Source organism: Raphanus sativus, chromosome 3 (genome assembly GCF_000801105.2).
Source record: "Raphanus sativus cultivar WK10039 chromosome 3, ASM80110v3, whole genome shotgun sequence".
Taxonomy (NCBI): Eukaryota; Viridiplantae; Streptophyta; class Magnoliopsida; order Brassicales; family Brassicaceae; genus Raphanus; species Raphanus sativus.
In genome coordinates, this window is record NC_079513.1 from 10,623,084 (window position 1) to 10,643,017 (window position 19,934).

Genomic DNA, 19,934 nt, shown 5'->3' on the forward strand with positions numbered 1-19,934 from the left:
CCGACCGCTCACCCTCATCGGAAAGGTGCAACGCCGGAGGCAGAGCCGACCGTCCACCATAGAAAGATGCGACGCCGGAAAAACAAAAAAAAGAAAAGCCGATCAAAGGAAAAGAAAAAAAAGAGATGAAAGCAGAGCCGGACCGACGGTGGCTGTGGGAGCCCACGCCGTCGGCCGGAGACGGCTAATATCGCGGTGGTTCTCTAGAGAGAAGGGAGAGGGTCTATTCTAGAGAGAGATTTGTATTGACATATATCATTCATCTAAGAAGAAATCACTGTTTTTATTAGTTTAGAAAAATAAAATATAATAAAATAATATAATACTATTTTTTTTTTCTTTTAGAAATTCTCAATTTCTCATGGTCTCAGAAAAGGAGCCTATGATTTTATCATTAACTACATAAATGTACAGTTCAACACATATTATAAAGCCGATTTAGGAGGGAAAAATATCATTCAAATCATTAACTTTCAAAATTGGTTGAAATAAAACACTAACTTTTTGATAAACAAAAAAAAAACACTGTACTTTTATTGACATGCCATTTTTTATCATAAACTTTCGTTTATCATATCATTTTAGTCATATCGTGAATCAACAATTATAATTGACACTAGGATAAGATCCGCACCTTGCGCGGGATGAAGTTATTATTTTATTATATTTTGAAAAATGAAACAATAGTTAGGTTTCATTTGAATTAGAGATGTTCAATCCGGATATCGGGTTTCGGTTCGTTTGGTTTTGTCGATATTTCGGTTATTAAAATATAACTACTATTCTAAATCCATATTTACTTCGGTTCGATTTGGTTTATATACCGTCGGTTTCAGTTTATTCAGTTTTATACCAAAAAGCATAATTATTTAGTTTGAGATCATATTATATATTATACGAATTTTAGAGTCATGTTGTCAAAAAGTCATTTATTATAAAATATTATATATTTAAATAAAAGAATAAAAAACAAAAAGGCTTCTATCATTTAATAAAATAATCAAATCTAGAATTAATATCAAAGCTCTAAATTTTGAAAAAAACAAAACAGAAGCATGAAAGAAAAGTTTTTATATTCTTCCATATTTGGTGTTCATCAAATTAATATGTCTTCTATTGAACACAATTCTGTTTGTTTTAAAATAAAAAAAATGTTGAGAATTTCAACTAATTGTTGTCCATCAAATTTATAATCTTAACTTCAATTTAGTTACTGTTAAAATAAGCAAAAAGATCAAAAAAAGACTAAGAAAATAAGAAATCTCAGTTGCAGTAAATTGTTACTTAATTATAGTTCAAGTGATTCAAGTGATTTACAAATTATAATTATAGTTCAACTAATGTAACAAATAGGAATTCATGCATCGTTATAAATATACATATATTTACATGTTTCAGTTTAATCGGTTATAAATCAAACCATATCCAAATCCTACGGTTTTTACAAAATCGCATACATTCGGTTTGTATGGTATATACCAAATTAAAAACCATATTATCGATTGTTTAATATCTTTTAATAATATAAAATTTTTAAAAAAACTAAGATACAAAAATTGTTATCAAATATTTATTATTCATAATAATTAATTTTCATATATATGTTAATCATATTAGGTAATTTTCGTAGTTTTTATTTAAGGAAAGTGCGAGATTATTTTTTTGTACATTATTTATTAATTTGATAGTTAGTTTAATAAAAAGTGTAATATAAGTTAAGATGGACCAACCTATTTTCTCATAATAGTATTTTTATAAATAGTATATTTCATATGGTTATTTATTAAATGAGATTTCATAATCATACGGTTCTATGATCATTCATATCAATTTGTAACAAATTATTTAAATCATTGATAAGAAAATTTTCAAAGTGAAAATTTAATAAGATTATAATTTATAAATGTTCTTGAAAATTCATTAAAATTTTTGAAATTTAAAATATTTATGTAATCTTATATGGTATATAGTTTAATTATATATATTTTTTTTGTTTTATTATTAAATGATAATTTTTACTCATATGGTTTTAAAATCATGTGTATCTTTTTATAATAAAAATTTTAAACCATTAATCATTAATTTTTAACATAATAATTTTAACAGTTTTAGTAATTTATTGTCGTTTTTAAAAATTCAAAATATAACATATACGAAAAAATCTAAATTTTTAATTTTATAGCTAATTTTATTGTTTAATTTATTTTAATAATATAAAAAATTAAACAAAAAATTACGGAGGAGATTTAGATTGTTATCAAATCTTTATTATTAGAATCATTAATTGTCATATATATATTAGTCATATTTGGAAATTCCGCAACTTTTATTTAAGGAAATAAAATAAAATATTAATTGTACACTTAATTAATTTTATAATTAGTTAATGAAAACTAAAATATATAAGAGATATCATATAGTTGGTATTAAATGTTTTTAGTGAGATATAAAAATCGAATTGGACCATATGTTTTTCAATTTTATTGTAAGACTGACACGTAAGACTAATTGATTACCACGTAGGAAGGGGTTATTTTCAATTAATACAAACTTAAGGTTACAATTTTTTAAATGTTTCTCTTTTAATATTTAGGGGATTTCATTAATAAATCTTTTCATTTGAGAATAAAAGGTTGAATTGACATTTCACTAATTTGAGAATAGCACTGTTGTTTAGGTTGGTTATCTTATTCCCACAATAACAACGTTCAGAAAGTAATATGTGTACATAATCCATTTTGTTTTCTCTTAGAGCTATTCTAATGGTAAGGTTTAGAAGAGAGTTTTAAGCACTTAAGAAAGATGAAAAATAATTAAATTAAAAGAGAAAAAGAACAAAAGTTCTAGATTTAAAAGTTTTAAGGAACTGTCAAATATACCCACAAAACATATATCATTCATCGAAGAAGTCACTGTTTCCATTAGTTTAGAAAAAATAAAATATAATCAAATAATTATAATGCTAATATTTTTTTTTAGAAGTTCTCAATTTCTCATGGTCTCAGAAAAGGAGCCTATGTTTTTATCATTAACCACATAGATGTACAGTTCAACATATATTATAAGGCTGATTTAGGAGAAAAAATATCATTCAAATTATTAAATTTCAAATTTGGTTGAAATAGAACACTAACTTTTAGATAAACAAAAAAAAACACTGAACTTTTATTAACATGCCATTTTTATCATAAATTTCGTTTATCATATCATTTAAGTCATATCGTGAGTCAGTAGTTATAATTGACCAACAATAGACCTAAAATGATTTTTAAAGTTGATGATTTTTTGGTTACAAATATAAATTAATATTTTTGAAAAAAATTGGATGTTACTTTTAGAATAATTATTTTTTAACAATAAAATTTTATAAATATAAATATTGAATAAATTAAAATAAAATTTCCATTATTTTTAAAATAAAATTTAAACAATTTTTTGAAGATATTTATTATAAACATAAATAATCATGAAGAACCCATTAATCAATAAATCTTTTCATCTGAGAATAAAAAGTTGAATTGACATTTCACTAAGAAACATTTGATGGTAAAACTATAAAACATAATCCAAATAAGATTGTTTAAATAGTTACGAAAAATTGATCGTAAGTAATTATAAATTTCTTCATTATTTTTTTATAACTAAATACTCAATTTGTGATATATTAAATTATTTTAGAATATAAATTAAAATAATAGAAAATTTTACTTTGAGAAAATGAAAAAATTATGTATTTTGGTATGAGTTATTTCTTATCTTAAGAATTATTATTAGTGTTATAGTTATTAAAATTTCAAAAGAAATGCTGATTTATATCTGTACAAAAATTTATTAATTTTGAAAACCATTTTAGGTCTACTGTTAATCAACAATCATTATTAACTAACGATATGATTAAAATAGTATGGTCAACAAAAATTTATGATTAAAATAATTCGTCAACAAAAAATCATTGTTTTTTTTTGGTTCACCAAAAATTGATATTTTATTATCAAAACAAAATTGAAAATTAATGATTTAAATGATATTTTTCCGATTTAAGAGATACGCTTATTGGGATTATTTAGTTAAACCTATATTTTGAAATTTTATATTTTCCACAGAGAGCCCATTGTGAGGCCCAAAAAATCAGATTCTAGAATGGAAAGACTTGTTCGCCTGTCTTCTCCGAGAAAGATGTGGACCATTGATAATCTGACAAGTAACCTAGCCACGTAGTAGAAATTCCCGATCACCGTTGGTGATTAAATCGACGGACCAGATCACGCCATGTCATTATTTTTTATTTCCTTCCTGTATCTTTCCTTCTACTCCAATTATGGTTAAAACTTCTTTTAATAACAGAGAGACAGTGAGAGATCAAAGCTACTCCAAAGCTGAGAGGAAGAATGGCGAAATCTCAGATCTGGTTCGGTCTAGCCTTACTCGCGTTACTTGTCGTGTCATCAGCCGTAGCAGACGATGTGGTTGTGTTGACGGATGATAGCTTCGAGAAGGAAGTTGGTAAAGACAAAGGAGCTCTTGTCGAGTTTTACGCTCCCTGGTAATTGGATCTTCTTTTTCTTTTATCTAAACAGTTATAGAGATTAGTTAGTTTGATCTGTAATTATATTGGATTGATCTGGAGAATATGGTTTTAGTTCACAAGTAGAGTTAGTTACTCATGAGGTAATGACTCATTTTTTGTTTTTGCTTTAAGAGTTTTTAAAAATGGTTATTTCTGTGTGTGTGTGTGTGTGTGTGTGTGTGTGTGTGTGTGTGTGTGTGTCATTTACAGGTGTGGTCACTGCAAGAAACTTGCTCCAGAGTATGAAAAGCTTGGGGCAAGCTTCAAGAAAGCTAAGTCTGTCTTGATTGCAAAGGTCACTGTCTCTCTCTCTCATTCCTTTTTTTCTTTTCTTGCTCCAATGTCATGAGAGAGAAATAAATACAGATGATGGATTTGTGTTGCAGGTAGATTGTGATGAGCATAAGAGCGTCTGCACTAAATATGGTGTTAGTGGATATCCCACCATTCAGTGGTTTCCTAAAGGCTCTCTTGAACCCCAAAAGTATGCCCCTTTTTTTTTTTAATTTCTCCAGAGCTAATCTATTATTGAGTATTCATAGATGGTGAATGTATTGTTTTCTTATTTAACAGGTATGAAGGTGCACGCAATGCTGAAGCTTTGGCTGAATATGTCAACAAGGAAGGAGGTACTCTCCTTGATGATGATATGCTTTTCCAAACTTACTTTTGTTTAGGCATGGTTTGTTTATGAGTTAGATTAAGTTGGTGAAATTTTCAATCTTTTGTTCCTATTGATTTTTATTATAAATGCAAGTGTGAAATTACTGCCCCCAACATTACATTAGGATAAATGGTCGAATATTTTATACTTCATTTACTGTTGTAACATTCTTGTCTTTAAAATTCTTTGATTAATTAGTGTACTTTACCTTATGTGTTGAACAAATATGCTTTCAGGCACCAACGTGAAATTAGCTGTAGCTCCGCAAAGTGTAGTTGTGTTAACACCTGACAATTTCGATGAGATTGTACTGGACCAGAACAAAGATGTCCTCGTCGAGTTTTATGCCCCATGGTAGTACTATCTCTTTCTTCACCACCGCACATGGTTTTGCTTTTCATTATGTTTTCTAATTTCTGAGTTTTAATTTTTTTGTCCAGGTGCGGCCACTGCAAGTCCCTCGCTCCTGTAAGCTCTCAAACTATTTGTCTACTTTTGAAACAACAATACTTCAGTTTCACTTTGTTATTAATGGTGTGATTTCTTTATTTAATTCCTCAGGTGTATGAGAAGGTAGCGACGGTGTTTAAACAGGAAGAAGGTGTAGTAATTGCCAACTTGGATGCTGATGCACACAAAAGCCTCGGCGAGAAGTAAGTTGGAGTCAACGATATTACTGTATAAAAGTCATGTATGTATATATACGGAAAGATGATAACATTTGTACATTAATTAATCATTACCTAGGTATGGAGTAAGTGGATTCCCAACACTAAAGTTCTTCCCAAAAGACAACAAAGCCGGTCAAGACTATGAGGGTGGAAGAGACTTAGATGACTTTGTAAGCTTCATTAATGAGAAAGTTGGGACCAGCAGAGACAGTCAAGGGCAGCTTACTTCAAAGGTGAACCCAAAAAAAAAAAGAAAAACACGTCTCTCGTTTACAAATTCTGTCTAAGCTCTGAAAGCTTTTATTTATATAGGCTGGTATAGTTGAACGGTTAGATGCGTTGGTAAAGGAGCTAGTTGCAGCCAGTGAAGATGAGAAGAAGGCAATCTTGTCTCGCATCGAAGAGGAAGCTAGTAACCTCAAGGGGTCCACAACAAGGTATGTACTAGAATTAGCGTTTCATCATTACATAGAGTAAAGAGTTTTTGTTGTTGTTCGTTTTTGAGCTTTCATGATGATTGTCAATAGGTATGGGAAGCTTTACTCGAAACTCGCAAAGAGCTATATAGAAAAAGGTTCAGGCTATGCTACAAAAGAAGTCGAGCGGCTTGGACGCGTCCTTGGCAAGGTATAAATCTTTTCTTCTTTTTCTCTCTGTACACATTAGCTTACTGATTTCCGATCAAGAAACAATAAAGACTGACTGGCTTTTTTGTGGTGTTTTTGGGGTCCAGTCGATAAGTCCGGTGAAAGCTGATGAATTAACTCTCAAGAGAAATATCCTGAGCACGTTCGTTGCTTCGTCGTAAAAGGCAAAGCCCTGAGAGTGTATAGGAGTCGACAGACTCTATATTAAACTGATACAGTTTGTAGAGTCGGTGTTTTGTGGACTTTTTACGTCTGTTGTTATTTCTGTTTAGTTCCTCTATACATTATCTATTTAGTTTTTGTTTTGTATGGATTCAGTTTCAGGCTTTTCACCTACAAAAGAAAGAAATAAGAATATCTCTACTAGATGAATATCAGAAAATCTGCGTTGCTTGGTGGATTCCTCTTAGATTTTAAAAGTCTTTATGCATTGGACATAATTGGCCAGGATACACTCATTAGGGCTTTTATAAATTAAACAACGGTTTTTAGTGATCTAAACCCTTAACTATTTAATCCGATGAAAAAGTCTCAATTAAAATTTTATGTTTTTAAACTTCTAACAAAATCATTTTTCTTAATGGAGACATGTTAAATCGAAATACGGTGTTTCATATAATTTCAAAAACGATTTCATGTAATTTCAAAAACGACACGGGGTTTTTATAGTCAATAGATACTTTAGTGATTAAAATTTCTAATTATTTTTAAATCGGATGATAAACCTTTTCTCTCATGGCCCAATTATTATTAGAGTGTTGTTCAAAGCCATGACTGCTCTACGTCTAGGGATCTGCGAATCCCCCCACATATATAGCTGGCTGTCTTGACTCTAATACCAAGTGTAGTTCGTCCGTGTCTTCCGAGTAGGAGTTGGCGTTAGAAGGAATGGAGGCTCCTATCTCAAGGTAGCTTGTCTAACTAAAATTTTATGTTTTTAAAGTTTCAACTATTAAACCTTCAATGCTTTTAGAGCAACATTATCCACAGAAACCCACATGGTTTCTTTAAACTTTTGTTTTTTCACTTTTTTCTTAAAAAAAAAAAAATTCACCAATCGTGGGTCGCCACGTGTTGTGGGACCCGCAGAATAGTGACAGAAACGCCCAGTTGCAGTTTCTTTACCTGCGCCTTTTCTCTCCATTTCTTCCTCTTTTCTCTCCATTTGGTGGACCCCTCCCCTTTAAAACTCTTTAGAGAAACCTGCAATATTAGTGCTCTTAGTTCTCTATAAATAGTCATTTTTCTAAACAAGGAATTGTAAATTGAAACACAGAATTTCATGTAATCACATAAACAACATGAAATATTTAAAACCTCTATTCAATGGACAATGACAATCACTATTCATCCTCAAATAAAAAAAATAGAATTCTTCTTTTTCAAGAACCATCGAAATTAAAATAAATCAAAAAGTTGTGTTGTTTCTAATTCTAATTCGTTCTCTCTTATTCATTTACTTAACATTCCAAAATTTACCAACCAATAAGAATTTATTTTTTCATATTCAGTATCTTTTAAAACAAGAAACAAAATATTGTCAAGTTATATTATATTTTTAAAATAAAAAGTTAAATAAAAATAATAGTAATTGCAAAAAAAAAGATTTTTCTTTTAAAATACCATCAGTAGAACACTAAAATCTAAACTTTTGGTAACCATAAACTTTTGGATAAATTCTAAATCCTTGTATTTTTTAAAAAAAAACTAATATTTTTAACACAGTCAGCAAAACACTAAACCTTAAACCCGCATGGCCTAACTTTTTCACGAAGCCAAATGAGCTACAGAAGCTGAATAATAGTAGATTCATGGAGTTTTCAATTATTTATTTCCTCGTTCTGAAAATAGTTTTTTGATTCATTAGCTAAGATAATAAGATCCTTTCATAGAGAGTTGTACTACATTGGTTGTTCCGGTCTGATTTTCCAGACCATGAATAGTAGAATAGCCGTTTGAAGAAGAAAAAAACCTAAACCTTAAATAATAAACCTTAAAACCTTGGATAAATCCTAAACCCTAGAATTTAGGATTTATCCAAGAGTTTAAGATTTACCAAACGTTTAATATTTAGTGTTTTTAAAAGATGCTGAATATGAAATAACGAAATCCTATTGGTCGGTGAACCTAAGAATTTCTCTCCTCCAATTATCTTTTATAGATTTCATCCTAAATCAGCTATTTTGTAGTTGGCGAGCTATGAACTTTTTTGCCATCTATGATTTAGAGTTTAAAGGGTTACCAATGAATAAAAATATTGGGTACCTCTCCACTCTTTGAATCTAACACCATTCATAACGACAACTAGAGTTTGATCTGCATGTATGTGCAGGTGTTTGTTTTATAGTTATATAAATCGATATTTTATGTAATTTTTATAGTATATATTTTTAACATTTATCCATATTAATATTTTGTATAATATAACATTTATACAAAATATTTTTTATTGTTTGTATAAGTAATCTTATTTACTGTATTTAACCGTCAATTGCAATAGTCATTTGATTATATTTGTCATGCATTGGACTAATAATTCTATAAAAATATGAATACAATAACATATTTATAAATCCTTTTTATTTGATATATACTCTATCAAAATGATTATTTACATGGGTTTCAAAAGTTTTATGTATAAGTAACAAATAATAATGAATACTAAAATACCTCAAATAATATTCTACTAGATTCTGACCCGCCCTTAAAAGGGCGGGTATTTTTTCTGTTGTTTTTTCAATATAAAAGATTGATAATTCTTCGTTTTAATTATATAAACTGTGACATGATCAAGTTTCAATTATGCGGGTTTGTTATAGTGTGTACAGTATGACGAAATTTAAAATGCGCCGCAACCGTTTTATGTTTGTAAATAAGTTAAACAATAGTTTTATCCAGTATTTTGAAATCCGACCCGGATTCGTGGTTGAACCGGAAAACCCGGTGACCCAAAATAAATTCGGGTTGGGTTTTGTAAAAAACCCAAAATTTAAAAACCCGCAAAAACTCGCTCAAACCCACTAAAACCCAAAACCCGGTACCAATTGAACCATCAGTTGAACCAGTAGATAATTTTTTTAGTTGTATATCAAATGAAAATAAAAATATAAAAAGTTAAGTTAAGTATTCTAAATGTTTATTAAACATAAAATATATACATATCCAAACTATTATTTTATGTTTTAAAGATATTTAGAAAGTAGTATCTTTAGTTTTATATATTTTTATTTTTTTATTTTATTAGCAATATATTATTATATAATAAAATTAATTCATTTATTAATCTGTGGTTCACCTGCGGTTTACATGCAGTCGACTCAATGACCCAGTAACCCGGTAAATTGTCCGGTTCAGTGTTCGGGTCAGTTTTCAAAACATTGTTATCCGAAATTTTTATTTGGGCTATTATATAATTTTAAAGATTTATAATTTATATAAAATATAGCTAAACATATAAACTGGCCAATAATATTTTTGATTAAGTCTTATCCCGTGTAGTTACAAAATTTCAATCTCTAATATCAACTTATTAAAATTATTGCAGACTTTAATTTGTAATATTGATATTAAAAAGTTTATGGAATTTGAATTTGATTATATAAAAACATAACTCATTTAATTAGTTAGCAAGTCCATCTAAATGTTGAAATAGGCCCATAAAATCAAAAGACACTAATGCCATTAATGATTTTTTTTGTTTGTTCATGTCATTAAAGATATTTTTGGAAAACTTTAAAACATTCATTAAGGACATAAGTTGAGAATGATTCTGATTTAATGGTATTGATTGAACAATATTTTCTATTTGCTTAATGTGGAACATATAGCTAATGAAATATTATAAATGATCTTAAAAGAAAATTTCCAAATTAATAAAAAAAAAAAAATCTCCGAAAGTAACATTTATTAAATTCCAAAAATATATATTTATATAATATATGGGTTTAGACTATTGTGATTAACGATTAGGCACTACTATTAATGTAGTTGAAGTTTTGATTTAGATCATTTTTGGTATTATTTTTGTTATTTTTACCGTTTAGCAGTTCAAACTACAAAAGGGGTTTCTTCCTGATCAAGAAACGTTAGCCACAATCTCCAATACTAATAACTAGTACTATGCAACATAACCAAAGGAGGGATGCCGTAGAGCATACAACGAGTGGTGTCTACACCATAAAAAGATACTTGAGATCATCAACTGTCAGCCCAGTCGCAGAGCTTCCACGGTTCCACCATGATCTTCACCATAAGCAGATGCAACCATCCTCCTTTTCTCCTCCTGAAAAAAATGCAAAGTGATAAATATAAAATAAAAGGGACATCAAATACAAAGCGAGAACATTACCTGAAGAAGCAACATTCTATCCTCAACGGTATCTTTTATAGTGACACGAGTTACAGTAACAGGCCGAGTTTGTCCAATACGATGTGCACGATCAATAGCTTGGTCTTCAGCTGATGGATTCCACCAAAGATCCAAAAGAATAACATGACTCGCAGCTACCATGTTCAGACCTAGGCTTCCAGCTTTTAAGGACATCAGCATCAAAAATATGGAAACATGTTAAAACCGTAAGAGTTTACATTTGCTCGGCCCACGGCTACGTCTTTCGGCCCATCTGACCATTTCCAAATCATCTTTAAAAACATACTAGATTTTGATCCGCCCTTAAAAGGACGGATATGTTTTTGTTTTAAATTTAATTTTTGATATTTGTTTTTCTGATTATATTTGTGTATAAATTTTAATCAAAATATATTTTATTAAATAATAGCAATTTAAAAATTAATCCGGTATACGTACGGTTATGACTGGGTTTGCGGGTCCCGCTAATCCGTGGGTTTTCAATTTTTTTTGGTTAAGAATAATTAAAAAAAAAATTTGCTGCAAATTAATTTTTTGACTTAACTAAATGAATAATTGTGATAACTGAATTGTGGCCTAAAATAAATAAATAATAGTTTGTTGAAAATAATTGAAATGAGCTAAGTATATGAGTTGTGAATTTTATAACAATTAGTAGCAATATGTGTTTTTAGTTATAATTTATACTCAAATTCCTACATTTAAAATCATAATATATATTTAATTTCAGCTATAATATATGTATATTGTACTTCTAATAACATTTCATTTGATATTTATAACATGTTAGGTTGTTTGTAGAGGTGGCGATGTCTACATCTGTTGGATTACACGTAGGTATGATAGTATTAGGGGATGAAGATCATAAACTCAATAGAATATGCTAAAGCGCAAAATATGGAAACATAATCTTTCTTGTTAAATAAGTTTGAGTTTTTATGGTATAGAATAAGTATTTGGAATTTTTTTTTTTTTGAGTAAGATTATTCGGAATATTTTTCAACTGATCAAAAAGTTTACAATTTCTTTTGTTTGGAAAAAAATATTTTTTTCATTGATATTATTATTTAATAAAACAGGATAAATTTTTAAGGAATATGTTACAAAAAACTTGTTTCAATATAATTTCACAAAGAATGTGGGAATAGATTTTTTTTATATCTTGTTTGCTGAATTAATGTATTGTTACGAAAATCAAATAATTTAAAGGTGTAGTAGAACATATGATTTCATAACCCCTAAACACTAAAAGAACAAAACATTTTTTTTTGTCAACGAACAAAACATTTAATATAATATTAGTTATGTATATTCTTTGAAGTTGTCGCATAGTATATTAGGCAGGGTTTTGTTGATATATGTTTTATGGTTTTGGGTTATATGTTTTGTTATGTAAGGTTTATGGTTTAGGCTACAACATATACTAGATCATGACCCACTCGACCGAGCGGGAGTCAATTTTTTTTTATCTTTGTTTTTACTAAATGTTATACATGATCGTAATATGTATTAATATAAAATTTTGATAAATAACAATGTGTACTAATGTGTTTAAATAAGCAATGTGTTTAATTACTAAATTTGATTTTTAAATTTTATGATAACGTAAAGTAATTTTTTCTATATTATTTTAAATATATAGTGCTATATATTTTGTATTTTCAACATTTATCATATAAAACTTACATTGGGATATTATTTATATGAAAATATGTATGACATAATATATTTATATATTATATAAACATATGCACACCCGCACGGGTTTTATTTTTAAAATGTATTCTATATTATTTAGTTTTATGTAGTATCGAGTTTGTATATTCAATTTTGTGTTTAAAGAACAATATCAAAACTGTCTTTCGTATGTAAAAATAACATTTTGCAATCGTGAGTTGTGTCTTTTTATTGTAACACAAAATTTTATATAAAACTTATGTTTTTTGTACATTACGAAATTTAATTTTTTAAAATAATTATTACGTAATTTCAAAATGAATTTGATCTCTGAGGTCTAATATATTTTTGTGTGTAATGATTCAAAGTATTTTTGATATATATTATATTTCAGTTTGGTTTGTTTTTAGTATTACTGTATAAATATAATACTATACAATATTACTATATTCTATACAATATATGAAGCTATGTGTTATTTGTTTTAGAAAGTAAATTAGGCCCAACATAGTTATAAGAATAGTCATATCTTTATGTATGTGTCTATGACTTATTTACCTAATGTTATTCGTACTAATAAAATTAATATGGCCAATTAAAGTATACTGATCAATTTAAAATGAACTGTATAGGGTAATTATAGAACGATTAATATTTTTAGTATTCTTAGTATATATTTTATTTAAATCGACATGTAATAAATGTAAAAATCATATATGGAATATGGACAAAAAGAAGAACTGTATTTAAGGAAATACATCAATGCAAAGTTAGAGTATGGTACGTATTATATATAAAGAATGAGACATTTAATTTAAATATATGAGGTCCATCTTTAAAAATCCACCTTGTAATGTTCCTGTTTTAATAATATAGATTGTCAGATAATGCAATGTTGAAACTTTTATATATTATATGACATATTCCATATAAATCTTTAAAACGAAGTGTCGAAAGTTCTTCGAGAAAAAACCATACAGGAAACTCAAAAAAGAGTCTCCTCTTTTCATTGTTTCCAAATCGTAACCATTCTTGATAATCCCAGTTACGTTAAACCAAATCACACAGCTCGTCTTCGTCTTCATTGCCTTGTTATAACCCCCTTTCTTGTCGCCACGTGAGAGTTTTTTTTTTAATATGGAAGAAGTTGATTCTGTATATTCTTTTGCTATATTTAAATAAATTATATTGTTAAATTATCTAAAGAAGTGGATAATAACTCTATTTAAATAAAAGAATCGATTTTCTTTTATTTGATTTTGAGATCTATTAAGTTACATCAACAAAATATTTTTGATAATCTTGTTATTCTGTTAATAAAAATCTATTTTAATCGTGGATATACATTTTTTTCAAAATACGTTATTCTGTTAAAAAAACCATCACGTGAGGGAAGAAATATATGCAGTTGAAGAATAACTCTTTAGGCTTAAATCGTATTTAGTAGATAAAGAATAAAATGAACATCATATAAATGACTTAAGAGTTGTTATGTCACATGTCGTAGTGGTTTGGGAGATTTGTTTCTTCCCTGAGGTAATGGCTTCGAAAGAAGCGCAGTGTTCCTACATTTGTTTTACAAAAAAAAAAAGAGTTGTTATGTACACGTTAGATGAGTTGTATACTTGTTTTGTTAAAGCTCTGCTAGCTATATTGATAATAAGATTAGTAAACTCGATTTGTTAAAAGTGCAGAAATCCTGGTTACATAACAAAGGTTTTTATTCTGTAAACGTTAGATTAGTTTGTGCTTAGTTGTATATTTGTTTTGTTAAAAGTCTGCTAATTATATTGTTAATAATATTTAGTAAATTCGATTTGTTAAAGCCCAAAAATCATGGAACATAATTCCACATTTTATTTAATTTATTTAATAATAAATAGGCAATGGCATTCATTTGTAAATATTTCTAAATTGAGGGGATATCCAAAAAATGTCTGCTGTTTTAATTGTATTGATACGTTAGTAAATTCTATTGTTTTTATCAATACTATTACAAAGGAATGAGTTCTAAAAAATATACTTAGACAAAGTTGTTGGACCTTTAATATCATGTTTGTCACAGATTATTTTAAAATTACTGCTAAATAATTTTTAAAATTTTACCTTTGTTTTTATTTTAAAAATTATATTTTTATAAACTATTTTATTTAGAGTTAATAAATAAAATATAATAATATATTTTTTTTTACAATTATCTTCTGTTTAGAATTTCAGAAAAATTAAAACACTATCAATTAATTATTTCAAATTATTCTTAAATAATTTTACAATTCGTATCATGGTTATTTTTAAAATTCATCTTTGTTAATTAAATAATTACTAGCTAGTATCATGTATCATCAATTACTCTTTTAACAAATATTATCAAATAAATTTTTACAATTCTCTTTTGGTTAAGAGTTAAAATATATGATACAAATCTCTTTTTGTAATTTCTTTTACAATCAAAGAAATGAAAACTACAATCAAATATTATTTTAGGGTGTTTTCTTTGTATTTTAGAAAAGAAAAATAAAATTACATTATCTTCTACAATTTTTTGTCTAGGATTTTGAAAAATAAAATTACTATCAAATATCCAGTTATATATTATATTTTAAAAGTTTCTATTTTTAAAATTCGTTTTTCTCAAAATTACTAATATTACTACAATGTTTTTTTTGTTAATTATATTATCTCTTTTTCAGGATTTTGTTTTTAAAAGAAAAAAAAAATATTTTTAGTTAGGATTTTAAAATGAAAATTTTATTTTGCAGAATTCTTTTATTTATTGATTTTATCGAATTTTCAAAGACATTGGAATTATCAAATTTTAATGGCCAGTCTACTTGATACTACTCTAGGCAAAAGCTCAGAGATATATAAAAAATCGCCAGCAACTCAGGGAGATCCTAAGCCTACATCTTCGCGAATGATCGCAAAGATTGATCAGTTTTTAGATACAAGCTCCAATGATTATAGCACCAGACCAGATGACGAATCTCTACCAAAACAATTTGTAGTCGGAGAAGGTTCAAACACCTCTAAAGAAAGAGCCAAGTATCAATAAAGTCTACTCAAGTGATGGAGAAATAAATTATGTGCCTCCGAAACAAGAGATACCAAATAAGCATTTTGCTTCAAAATTTATGATCTTCACGTTCGATGACATTCCCTTTGATAAATGGAATGACCGTCTAGATGAATTCCATGCCCGGATGAATTCAGAAGCCATCACATCTCCTTTGCAGTTAGTGATCCAACAATTCACTACAAAAAATATCTAGTGCACTTTAAAGAATGGTGGAATTCTATCTGTGAATATAGACAGGAATAAGTCTTCCAGACAATGATACTGTTGCTTCTTGGAGAAATTTACAGAAAATTCACCGGAAGAAGAATTCTTTTCAGCAAAATGTTGCACACTAAAAAAAAAAAGATCTTGCGAAACACTTCAAAAGACAAATAAAGAGGTATTACACGCTTAACAGCCTTAATAATCCAGCCTTAAAGCATGTTTATCTCTTTTCCATTGATGATTATCTTAGTCAACAGACTAAGCTATTCATCAGGGATTAAAGACAAACAATCGAAAAAAAAAATCATCTGTCAGATCCAAGAATATATTTTCAGAATGCTGGATAAACTCTGCAAGAAAAAGGAATTCTGGATAGAGTTCATGGATAGATCAAAGCAACTATTTAGAGTATGTGCCAGACCAGATTTATCAATCAAGTGTTCAAAGTCTAAAAAGCATGCTCGTGCAATACACATGAAAAAGTGCGACAATTCAAAAGACGATTCTCCAAACACCCCAACAAATTTAGGCGCAAGAAATTCTTTCGAAAGAAACAAAGCTTCGAAAAGGCAACGAAATGTTTCCTGTGCCAGAAGGAAGGGCACTTTGCAAAAAATGTCCAAACAAATCCGCAAAGAAAAGACAGTATCTGATCAACTCGATATCCGAAATCGCACCAGATATCGATTTCGACGACCATGATCTGGAATCAGTCATATCTTATGATAGTGACGATAATGATGCCATTTGTGGTTACTCGAATGCGATGATTCCTCCGAGTTATTCTCGATGAAGATAAAACTGTTGTGTTAAGAGTACAAAAATATTGCGAGATGAAGAGATTCAAATCCCGCAATTGCCTGTGACAATCTTCGACCCATCTTGTCAAAAAGACCTAGTTCACAGTGTTGCATTCATTGACACTAGAACCCATACAATGATGATGAATACCAAGATTCTTTCACCATCTATTTGACTGTCTCATTAACAAGAACTAGGGGGCGTAGCCCCCGCGCAAGCGCGGGGCCGGGTGTTGATGTGTTGTGTAGTTTAGACGGATGATTCTCGGGTTGTTACTTAGGAGAGTGGAAATCATGACGTCCTCGATTCACCGGATGAAGTTTTGTTTGAAATTTTAATGATTGAGTTGAATATATCCTTGTATGGACAGATGATTTGGTTTAAGATGCCTAATGAAGACCTATTCAGAGCCGAATATATTGTGTGAAGACGGTAGTTCTTAAAGACAAAAATAAAGTTGGAAAGTAGTTATTCTTAAAGACGCAAGATAAAGACATAATACATTTTTTATAAAACACAACTCCTAATCACCGACTCTTCTCCACACCTTCATGTCGTTGGCATCCCCTCCCCCTTTCACATCGATGTTTCCAGTCTCCTGCAACATTCAAAGGAAGAGCAGAAGAAAATTAGAAAAGAAACTGAGAAGGATTTTGGACATCTAAAGCTACTAACTGATTTTTAAATTGTAAAAACTTGTAACAGAGGAAGAGTTCAGGTTCAATGAGGAATTTGCAGCCAAAAACTTAGAACTTTGGAGTCTGTGTTGGGGAAGAGAAGAAGATTAAAAAAAAGTATAAACTTTTCTCCAAAATGACATTGTTGTTTTGTCTTTTCCTCTCTTAGCACATCTACTACACATACACTGCACACATAAACCAACTCAGAACTTCATTTGCTGTTGCTTCTTTAAGAAAAAAAAATATGAATCATTACATACCATTTGTCTGCAAGACATAACAATGGTATCACGTGGTTCAGACAACGCAATTCTTTTGCATCTGCCCCATCAACCGTGTTCCCAATCCCATAGATATCTTGCAGCTCATATCTCGACCCATTCACCCATAGGAACTGCTTCATCACACTTGGCTTGATCTCACCTTTCTCCTTCACGTATGTGGCTTGCTTTAGTAATCTGAGCATTCGTGGATGATGATCCAGACTTTCCATCTTCCGGAGCTGGCTCTATCTTAACCGCCAGTGGATAGATACTTGTTTCAACCTCCTCCTCCTTTTTCAAAATCAAATGTGATCATATCGGTGGTAAAGTGTCTTCCTTTGTTGCTGTGGATGAAACTCTTATTCCGCAAAGAAAACGACAGTGTTACTGTTTTACTGTGCAGATAAAACCTTACAATTCTACAGAAGTTCTACGACTTATGTGCAGCACAAGAGTAAGGATTTACGACCACAAAAGCTCTAAAACCAAAGAGCTCAACACCTTTCATAATCTCCCTAAAGCTCAGGTAAGTACACTGTCCAACTCTAAGACTGCAATCAGAAAACAAAAACAACTTAAATGTGAAATCAAACACGGTGAATCAGGAGTTTGAAGAAATATGAGTTCTCTCTAAACCAGAAAGACATTAGAAATCAAGAACGAAACATCTGGTACCTGAAACTAAGCTGAGGAACTTCTCTTCTTGAATGAGAGCAGCTAACTCGAAATCCAGAAACGCAAATAGAGAGTACATCTTCAACCTAAGAATGAGAGATTGATAGGTTAGCAGAAGGATTCAGGAGACAAAAACGTCTACAATTCGATCTAAGAGAGCAGTAACATACATACACTTTGATTCCCCCTGTGTAAAGGATGAAGCTGAAGTATCCTTCTTTGCTCGCTTTGAATTGTCTATGCCTTCACCGCTTTGTTCCCGATTTTCCACCAGCTAATCTAGATTAGCAGGCGGCCGAGACTCATCCTCGTCGCTTGAAGATGCTGCCGTTGAATCTTTCAAAAGGGTTACACTTTTTTTTGTCATCAGATATTTCAAAGCGTGAATTCGGATTCTTCGAGAGAGAAAGAGGAATTGGGGAAAGTGTTTAGGGTTTGCGGCGAGAATCCAATAGTGCAGAGATGATCGACTAAAAGGTGGAGGAGAAGAGTTAAAGGTGGAAGGACGACGCATGATAGAGGACCTCAATATATAGGAGTATGGAGAAGGCGTTACGGGAGGAGAGGCTACTGCTCTGTATCGAATGGCTGGAGAGTCGAGAAGAGATGGAGTCAGATTCGATTCACCGGAACAGGAATCGCCACACACAATAATGATAATCTGATGTGGATACCCTCAAAAAGGCCGGAAACGATGGTGTGAGAAATCTATAAAGAAAAGGGTTGAGAGCTAACCTCGAGAACTCTATATAAATGGATTGGAGAAACGTTACGGAATCGTGAATCGTTGCGTCGACAGAAGGAGTAATGACCACCATTACTTAAGAAGAACGGAGGAGGAAGAGGGAGAGGGATAGCTAGAGATCTACGGAGAACAAAAAATCAAGAAATCCTAATGTAATTATCGAGATGAACGGATCTCGTAATCTCGTATGGGCCCTTTCAAACAGACATAACTCAGTTACAAACAGAACACACATGATAAAAGCCCATAAAACAGCAGCCCATTAATTTAAAAAGGACACGTGTCCCATAAAGAGGAGTGATACTCGCTCATTATATAATAGATTTCGTCTTGCAAACTCTAGTTCACTAACGATCAAGCTTAAGTCAAAATCGATAAAGATGAAGTTTTTTCCCAGATGACATATCACTATTGAGGTGATCATGAACATGACCATATACATTTTACAATTGTGATGTGGATTTAATTTCAATAATGAAAAGTAAATTACTTCCTATGACCGAGGTTATATAAAAGGGGAAATTTGGAAAAATGCCTTTACCTGAGATTATATTTTGAAAATTATATCAATTTTATTTTTTTTGAAAACTACACTTGTTTAAAGGTGAAATGACCAAATCATCCAATTTGAATGTCTATAATTATTCGAATATCTACGCTAAAGATCTTAATAAAATGATTTCAGAAATATTCTGTCTGATTCTTTTTTTAACAAATACAACAATAATAGGATTTTTGTTGATTTTGGTTTCAAATCATTGACTCAATATGTATAGAAGTATATCTTACATTTCTTTTGATTAAACAAATGATGCCAATGCTTAAAAAATTAAAGATGCCCCATTGTATTGCCATCTCTTATGTATTGCTTACCAGTAGGATGTTAACCCGAAAC

At 29.9% G+C, this 19,934-nt stretch overlaps 2 protein-coding genes and 1 long non-coding RNA gene across 5 annotated transcripts; 1 reads left to right on the plus strand and 2 right to left on the minus strand.

Moving 5' to 3' along the window:
• The first annotated feature begins 4,334 nt into the window (after nucleotides 1-4,334).
• On the plus strand, nucleotides 4,335-6,921 carry LOC108845165 (protein disulfide-isomerase like 2-1-like). Its single transcript, XM_057004752.1, has 11 exons — nucleotides 4,335-4,543; nucleotides 4,778-4,862; nucleotides 4,954-5,051; nucleotides 5,141-5,196; nucleotides 5,468-5,585; nucleotides 5,672-5,699; nucleotides 5,793-5,884; nucleotides 5,979-6,135; nucleotides 6,215-6,339; nucleotides 6,430-6,529; nucleotides 6,636-6,921. The coding sequence occupies exons 1-11, from the start codon at nucleotides 4,389-4,391 to the stop codon at nucleotides 6,708-6,710; spliced, it is 1,089 nt and encodes a 362-aa protein (XP_056860732.1). The 5' UTR covers nucleotides 4,335-4,388; the 3' UTR covers nucleotides 6,711-6,921.
• Nucleotides 6,922-10,753: 3,832 nt separating this feature from the next.
• On the minus strand, nucleotides 10,754-11,094 carry LOC130509970 (helicase-like transcription factor CHR28). The gene is made up of 2 exons (XM_057006308.1): nucleotides 10,898-11,094; nucleotides 10,754-10,831 (listed from the first exon to the last, which is right to left on the minus strand). Exons 1-2 carry the CDS (start codon nucleotides 11,090-11,092, stop codon nucleotides 10,754-10,756), a joined length of 273 nt encoding a protein of 90 aa, XP_056862288.1. The 5' UTR covers nucleotides 11,093-11,094.
• A 5,979-nt stretch (nucleotides 11,095-17,073) lies between these two features.
• LOC108845962 (uncharacterized) lies at nucleotides 17,074-19,199 on the minus strand. 3 transcript variants are annotated; one of them, XR_008943701.1, is made up of 5 exons: nucleotides 19,030-19,199; nucleotides 18,465-18,882; nucleotides 18,295-18,380; nucleotides 17,617-18,170; nucleotides 17,074-17,274 (listed from the first exon to the last, which is right to left on the minus strand). It is a non-coding gene; the product is annotated as an uncharacterized LOC108845962 (long non-coding RNA). The 3 variants fall into 3 exon arrangements; XR_008943699.1 differs by having other exon boundaries at nucleotides 17,074-17,541; nucleotides 19,030-19,194; XR_008943700.1 differs by having other exon boundaries at nucleotides 17,074-17,541; nucleotides 18,469-18,882; nucleotides 19,030-19,193.
• Nucleotides 19,200-19,934: the final 735 nt, after the last annotated feature.